Source organism: Terrapene carolina, unplaced genomic scaffold (genome assembly GCF_002925995.2).
Source record: "Terrapene carolina triunguis isolate 2854851 unplaced genomic scaffold, T_m_triunguis-2.0 Scaffold68, whole genome shotgun sequence".
NCBI lineage: Eukaryota > Metazoa > Chordata > Testudines > Emydidae > Terrapene > Terrapene triunguis.
In genome coordinates, this window is record NW_020664419.1 from 74,733,984 (window position 1) to 74,742,826 (window position 8,843).

The following is an 8,843-nucleotide window of genomic DNA, read 5'->3' on the forward strand; positions in this document are numbered from 1 at the left end:
ACATTTTACTGATGTTTCAGACAAGACTGCCTGCTGGGAAGTAGAAAGGTATTTCCTGTGTGGTAAATAGGAAATAAGATCTGCCATGTTACGAGTATCTTAGTTTTATTTTCAAGTTAATTTTTAGCTTGATATTAAAACAGATTAAAAATGTAAGTTAATTAAAGATATAATGTGGCAAAACTGCAATTGCCCTTAAAATAAAAAAGTTTTGATCACATTTGTGTTGGGGGGGTGGGGAGAAACTACCCAGTAACCAAACTAGCCCCTGTTCCTAATTTAAAATTATTCTGTAAAGTTCACAAATGGGAAAGATGGATTTTTAATTCTAATGTACAAGGAAGTCATGGAAAGTGTGGGGTGGTTGGTGGGAAGTGGCAGATTAAGGTTTTTTTCTGCTTGTCTTTTTTACATTAAGAAATGCATGACTTGCCTGCCCTAGAAACCTCTCTGGTGACTTGAGAACCAGTGAAATAATGAAGTCACTATGGCCTGAAAGATGGAGAGATGAAACTATTCTAGTCAGATGGTTTAAAACACTTGGTTTTAGACAGACATTACAAACCTCCAATATCCAACACTTGGGAAGAATGTTGCCTTTATTAAATATTCACCCACTAGGATGTGAGCATACTCTCAATACACAGTTAATAACTTCAAGAAAAAATGGAAAAACTAGCTGAAGATATTTTTGTACATGGAAATTAAATGCCTAGGCCTCATACAGCACAAAGTACCAAGGGCACATTAAGAATTTTCCTAGTGCAGCTATGAGCAGCTGATACTGTTGCTACTAGATGCCCAATCTGTTTTTATGTAACTTAAGGAGAAGTCATACCCTTTTCTTACCTCACATCCTTAGCTACTTCTCCTTGCTGCGGTCTTGGACTCTAGTGGCGAAAGCCTCACTGCCCCCAACCACCCTCCAGTTGTCTGCCATTTTGTTACATGCTGCCACTACTTGTGTATGTAAGGCTGCTCCAAAAACATTAAATGTCATTTCCTTCCCCCCCTTTAAACTCCCAGTGGTTGAAATGTTTGCTTTTAATAAGCAAATACAATTACTAACACACAAAACAAAGTTGCACTGGATTCTAGCATGTCTCAGGGGAACTGCAAGGCCAAAGGTTGGCATCAAATGTCAAATACAACCACCACACCACCCAAAAACCATTTCAAATGTTATTGTGATAAGCCATCATTAGAAATCAAGTGGCTGATTGCTAGAACTTCAAGATAGAACTGCCATTCCTTAGGTTTAAAAAAAAAAAAAAAAAAAACCACCCTCCAGAAGTCTCCCCCAACCTAGGACTTGGTCCCCGTAGTGCAGCTTTGATTTATGCTGGATTTCCCTGTCTCTTAAGGGTATCATGAGGCAGTTCTCTGAAATAAAATAAAAAATGTCTGTTCAAAAAAAAATGTGGTAATTACTCTCCCTTTGCTATTGCATTTGAATACCACTTCTGGCCCTATTTGGCCTACTTTGCTGTCAAGTCACAAACAGGCTTATGACAGCATTACCATGGCAAGACTGATGTCACAAATGCAGCATTATGACTTGGCTTCATTATCTACTAGGCTTCAGTAGAACAGAAACTAGGAGGGAGCAATGCCCTTGTCCAAACACATTTTCAGTGATTAGCAAATGTGATAAAGCAAAGAATTAGCAAAAGGTACAGAAGGTTACGCTTTAGGGTCTCACAGGCTTAAGTTTCTACTGTGAAAATCCACTGTACAGAAAGCACTGATGTGTTAAGAGTATTTCAGGTCTGTCCATGTATGGTAAGTCAGCCATTTTACTGTTGACCTACTTTATATCAATAATACATAGTTTGCCACAGCATATTCTCCAGCTCCAGCCAAAAGAAATTGTGAAACCATACATTAAAGTGCAGTGTCAAAGCAACGGATGTTAATTATACCCTGCAATTTCTATGCTGAGGAAATTAAGTGTCACTGCTAACTCTTAATACAACATTTACTGTCTAAAGTTTGACTTGCTTTTCCAGCCTTTGAAAGCCACTGAATTAACATCCTGCTTCACAATGTTACTTTATGCCACACTGGAATGTAAATGTAAAACACATGTAAAAATAACTTCTGTTACCCCAAGAATAGATGTAAATATACATTCCTTTTTAATCCAAATGTTTATCTCTAGTCTATACATATTCCACTCCTTAAATTAAAAACATCTTTAAAGTTTAGTCAAATAGCAGCTTTTGCCATATACAAAAACCATTTTCCCTTCAAGTCAATACATGTACTAGACAAAACTTTGAAAAAACCAATGTGCCACTTGATTTAGGAGTGTTGAGCAGTAAACTCAACATAGATGTGCAAAAACAGAAGCAGTATCACCATTTTGCTGTTCAGAACAGCTTATTATGCATTAAAACTAAAAAGAGCAGATTTTAAATGCATACATACTCAGTGACCATGTAAAAAAAAAAGGCACTTTTTTTCCCTCAGCTGTTCAGCACTAGCTGCTTAATATTGTGGCAAATGTTCACTAACCACATCACAGAAATACTAACAGCTCTAGGAGTGAACTTGACTCTTTCCAGCTTGCACGTCAACAGAGCTGTTTAAGTTCCCTTTGCAGTACCCCCTTGCAGTTTCACTGACTCTAAATTATGGCTCAAGTTACACCTGCACAGTTCCATTTAAGATTAGAAGTGCACAGGTTTAAAAATACCATTTAACTTTCAGAATCATTATGGCTAGTAATGATGCATTATCCAAAACAGCTTCATTTCCAGATCCCAGAAGAATATATAGTGCTGGTAATTAAGATTTTTTTCCTACTTGTTAACTCAGCCAATTAGATATAGAATCATTGAGGCACAGTAAGTGTGGAAGGAACCACACATTTTTTTAGTAACTTTTTGCTGTAACACTGCACTTTAAGCACCAATTTACAAACTATGTCAGGCTACATGAGAGAACTAGCCACTTGTGACAAAAACTGGCAAGTTGAGGCCTCTCACACAGACAGCATCGAGGAAAACACCTATTAAAAAAATCAGGAGAAAATGGAGATTTAAAAAGCAACTGCCAAGATATTTTTTTTTTTTTTTTTTAAATGGCTGCCTAACATTAAGGCCCCTAAATCCCTCTTTAGTTACTTAACTGAGTCTTAACGCAAAGACCTCTTTTTTAACCTCTTGGTTCAACTACTAAAGAAGGATGTTCAGCTCTGGGGTAACAAAGGAAAAATTATGTTTATTAGTGCTCCTCTGGCCACTAAACTGCAGCACTGACAGCTCTGAAAAATAGACAGTGCAATTGTCTACAGGGAAGATGGCTAGGAGGTAGAAACTGAAAAAAGGAATCTCAGCTGTGTGGAACTACACAAAAGACGGAGGGGGGAGACGAGAGAGAGGCACAAGGCAGGAAGGGTGAGAGGATGCATAAGAACCAGAAACATCTGTTATGCCAGGTACACACTACAAGGCACTTTTGTTAGAAATTATTTACCCCATGATCACCTTAGTAGAGTCTAACCTGCTTAAATATTAAAGCCAGGCAAATAGTTTAACATTAAAGTACAGTGAAACTCACTACCCTCAGAATACTGAAACAGAAAAATTATTCAATACTCAACATGCAAGGCCTAGTAATTTAGCTAGCTTATTCATGCAAGTCATCCTGGGGTATGCTCTACTCACGTTGTCTATTGATATGTTGTGTTACTGCAACTTACGCCTGGACGGTTTGTCTTCCTTTGAATGTAAGATGCCATTACAAGTTTAATTTTATCTGCAACATTTGTCCTGTTTGCACTGAAACAAGTTTTAATGGCCTCTTGTAGCCAGGGTTAACTCAAAGCCCTCCAATATTAAGCTTCCTATGCTGTTGCTACTGCTCATGTCCATATTTTGGACACAGAAGAAGGCAGTTGTGTTGGATAGACTATACTGAATAATTCCAGTGGGAAAATCAACTTCTGAAAGCAGACATGAATTACTAATTGTAGCTGCAGCTATATCTAATCTATGTCATAAATGAAGCCACCCTACCTTAAAAAGGATTAAAATGTTAGCCACCTGAGGCAGTACACTCATTTTAAGATAAATGTCACCGTCAGCCTCACACAGCTGAAACACTTGTTTGCAAAGCTATGCCTAACTTATCAGCGAGACAAAGATCATGTCTACAATCTGATCATGCTTTCACGATTTGCATAATGAATGTCAAATGCAAGCTATACAGCTAACTTTTCCTCATCCTCCTCTTGCTAGCTGAAGAGAAGACTGTTTACAAAAGCACCTGCACATTACACCAAGCACAGTTCCATTTGCTGCTCTGTGGTGTAAAGATAGCAAGTTTCAGACAAGTTTTTTCCTACCTTAGATTCACAGGAAACCACCTGCAACATTTATATTGCCTCATCTATTCAGATGTACTAGTGCGGTCCACAGAAGTTGAACACAAGTTTGTCTTTATATTTTAATACTTCACTTTAATCTTCCAAATTTTAAGCAGATGGATCTTTTCAAAATGAATACAATGAATTTTACAAGTTTGTGTAAGTTTCAGAGATGCAAAATTAAAGATTAAGACAGCAGCATTTTAAAGCACATCTGCAATTTAGAAGCTGTGACAAAAGTGCTACTGTCAGACTCAAAAGTAAACGGAAAGCTTCTCAAGATCCACTACTTGACCAATAACTTATGTGACTTAACTGAGGAAAGCCCAAGTATAGAGTAATGTTGGCACAATGGTAGATTAATATGTTGGGGGGAAGGTAATTTTTAAAGCAATTCTTAGTTTTACCATGGTCCAAACTTGCATGTAAAGCTGAGCTTCCAAGACAGGAAGGAGTTGTGTTCTGCCTCACTACTCAGCAACAGTCGATTAGACCAGTGCTGTACTTACAGCCATCATCTAACAGGAAGGCCTAGATTTGGGCTATCAGCCCTGCATTGGAATCTATTAAACCATGACTAAAATAGTGTGATTAAACAGATATGACTACAAGTAAATTAAAGCCAGTCATCAGCAAGGTTTGTCATGATAGGTGGAAAGTCTCCAATTAATTTAACTTCTTTTGACAATAAGTTTAGATCAGAGTAATGATTCTGCCATGCACTTGCTTATCATTTACAACTTTATGTAAGTGAGACATTACTGGAAGGGACTGAGTTGTGTAGGCATTTTATTTAATGCTCATGAAACGATGTGCACATTAGATCATGGCTCTGAAAATCATGTCTCATCAATATTTTAATAAATGGCAGTAAAGTAGTATAGAACTTCTTCTCAAGTGTAACTAACCCTCGTAAGATTTTGCCTTTAGTAGGGTGCTTAATTGAACCATCTAACCATTTGTTACTTGGAATACACTTTTCAATATGGGCATATCAATTTAGTATCCGTCATCTTTTTAAATCTGGGAAAGAAAAAAATCACATACCTTTAGTTTGCTGAATCCCATCATACTGATTTATAAGTGAAAATCTTGCTTGCATCTGAAGAAAAGTGAAAGGCAACCAACCTTTCTGCCAAGTGGTTAACCTGCTCTTAAGGCTATGGGACATGTGTCCCAGAAACAGCTAATAGAGCAAGGAATCCATCTGGGAAGAATTGAGAATTTTTTTTCAACAGTAGATCAAAATGGACACTTAAGTCTGCTATATCCTCACTTCATCAGGAAACCATGCAAGCTTTAATCCTCTGGATTTATTCAAGTCATCTTTGGTGGACGTTATTTGTCCCTTTTCCTCATATCCTGGAATTATTGGCCCTGAAGTTATTTCCATATTATGACTGATTTTAAAAAGGTATTAAAGTGGCATGTTAAAATACTGTGTTTCCCTAGACTTCCCAAATGTTTGTACACAAGTGATCTTCATTAATCCATGGCTGTATCAAGTGTTTCCCAACAGTGTGCCATTGATGTTCTTATTCTTTAGGGTACAGTACCTATTTTACATCTACTGGGAGGATAAATCATTTGCCTGATCCTATATAATCACGACAAGAGATTAATTAAAATGCCAAGATAGGAAACAATTTATTATAGAGAGAAGAAAAATTTCTCATCCAAAATATAGAAATCTGTACAACTTTGCCACAATCAATATACATGAACTGTACAAATTTACACCAGTTCATAATTTACCAAATAAAAGATGACTAACAAAGTTCACAAAATAGATGGTGGTTTGTGGAAAAGACTTTTACCCAATTACATACAAGGAAATTACAAACCAGACCTCCACTTTCTAAAAATAAGAAGTTTACTCAGTCTTAGAAAACTACAAGCTAGCAAATGTACAGATAGCTGGCTGGTGCTAACACCACAGTTCAGACAGTGTCTTTATATGGTCTTTTTATAGCCTGTTGTCATGGCAGATTCTGGTCACTTGTTATTTTCAAGGCCAATACATAATATGAAGATCTGACCATTTCCCCAGGTCATGCTTACCAGTTTGTTTTATGTACATTTATACATATTGTAAGTGCTAGGTAAAAGTCAGAAAATTTCCAGTACTATTATGTTTATAACAAGTCTTGTTACTGAGCTGCCAAAAATGTAACAATTTGTAAATGTAATAGTGCAAATTTACTCTGCAAGACCAACTGCAGAGAATAACTTTATAAATACAGATTTGGATTGAAATAATTGGTGTAAAAACTAAGTAAGATGTCTGGGAGAAACTGAAACATTCCTTGGACTTCTTCACTCCCTAGCAAATAAAGTGATCATTCTGACTCACAGGCTATTAAATCACTGAAAAGGTACTGTCCAAACTACGGCACTGTCACTTGAAAGTTTACCACTCTATTGTGTGCCAGATCTTCACAGCTGTGACATGGTTTAAATTCCATAATCCATCCCCAGAGGAGCCCACCCAAAGTAAAAACCAATTTTATCCATCCATTTTAAGGTGATCCATCCATAGACTATATCTTAACCTGATACAGTCATCATATTGTAGTTTTTGGAAGGGCTTGTTCTGCCCAAGAGAAGTTCCTCCTTACAGCTTATTCTGCTGTCTACCATTTGCATGTTGGTGTTATTTTGGCTACCTCCTGCTGGTGCAGCTTCATACAGCACACAGATCGAGCCATCCTCTCCAATACGATAGGAGACTTCATAGGGGTCAACCCATAGAGTGAGTTCACTTGGAAGAAGCCGGAACAGTTCCTGACTGCTCAGTCCAATCCGTTGTGCTGCTTGTCCAATCAGAGGATCCATTTTATGGTTGATCCGGATACAACGGTAACCTGATCCCTTGCACGGCTTTTCTGGGAACCAGTGATGTTTATAATGCTCTACAGAATAAGAAAAAAAAAAAGATTGTGCTGCTTAGCTCTAGATAACAGAGTCAGAAAGATGTACTATGATTGTCATGTACTCTAATTTTCTTTTTTTAACCCATTTCACAATTGACACGGTCGAGAAATTTGATTTTTCCAGCTCAATAAGTGACTAACATTGTCAGAATGTCTAACATTATAATAAATTGTAAACCTGAAAGACAATGGAAAAAACTCAAGATGAGCTCTTAAATATTTTTGGAGGTAATTTACACTACCTACTGTGATCTCACGTGGCAAGTATTTTTCATGAGTTAGTTGCAACTGAGTCATTACTTTTACTCAACACATTTTTTTAAATGATTCAAATACTCCATGGTTGTGTGAAGCATTAAGGAGTTTCTGGGCTTCAGATATCCCAGATCTATAAATATTCTCAACTTTTGGAGGAAAAATACACTTAAATAGCATCTTGAAACAGTTCAGCGTTGTTTTCCCATTGCAAGTACTGCTAATGAAACTATAACAGGGAAAAGCAGACTGGCAATGTTTACTGACAATTTAAAATAAAGACTTACGTATTTTGAATGTTCATCTTACTGTATACCACTATATTACCTTTCTATATCGCTTGTTGTCCTAGGGCTAAATTCTGATACCTCTACTCACCATAGTTACCCAAGTAGGTGGGTAAGGCCACTGAAATATAACCAACAAGAATATCAGAACTTGGCCCTTGGATCAGAAACTGTATAGGGAAGGAACCACATTTTCCTATGTGGTTGTATAGCACCTAGGACAAAGGACCCTGACTGGTGCCTTTGAAGGGTACCACAATAAATAAATAAAAAGATTTCTGTAGTGCATTTTCTGGAAAATAGGTCCCGAAGGAACCTGACTCCCATTTCTGTAATATTTTCAGATATAAAAACAATTTAAATACACTTTACACTTGAAACTGGATGGGGTTTTCAGTACCTCACAAAGTGCTGATTGCTTTCAGAGATTGTTATCTGTCTGTGTCCAAATAAGTTTTACAAAAATCTAAGAGGCTTCAGTTTAAATCCCTCCCTCTTCTCCACCACCTTTGTAAGCAGCCAGGAAAAGACCCTGATTTTCCTTATTTAAAAACTATGTTACTGTATTAGAATACTAGCAACCAAAACAAGATACATGATGTTGGTTGACTACACTATCAGATATTGTGGCTTTTTAAAAAGCATTCCCGTCTGGGACAAACTCATGCACTGTATAAAACTGCAGGGCTTGAAAATGCTAGAGAGGTTTCATCCCAGAAGTCAGTCGTGCGTCTTTGTCTCACTACAAAGATACAGATTAGAGGCTTGGTTTAGGAACTGGAAAGTGACAAAGGGCAAGTACTGGGAAAGAGGCAAGCAGAACAACTGGGCTTGTAAAAACACCTGGGGGCAAACTGAGCTTCGGGGATGGGGGAATAAAGGGATCCAAGGTGGGCCAACAGCTGAGGGGGAAGGGAGGGATCCCATGTGGGGACCCATCCCGGAGGACACTGCGCCCCAAGAGCTGACGTGGGGGGGAGAAGGGATCCCGTGTGG

General features: G+C 37.7%; 1 protein-coding gene across 1 annotated transcript in view; it reads right to left on the bottom strand.

Annotated features, from left to right (window-relative positions):
• Positions 1-5,994: 5,994 nt before the first annotated feature.
• The window catches only part of BTG1 (BTG anti-proliferation factor 1), a 3,412-nt gene continuing 563 nt past the window's right edge, over positions 5,995-8,843 (bottom strand). The window contains exon 2 of the mRNA XM_026648835.2: positions 5,995-7,284. Coding sequence (XP_026504620.1) covers positions 6,920-7,284 — 365 coding nt within the window. The 3' untranslated portion in view covers positions 5,995-6,919. The remainder of the gene's footprint in view (positions 7,285-8,843) is intronic.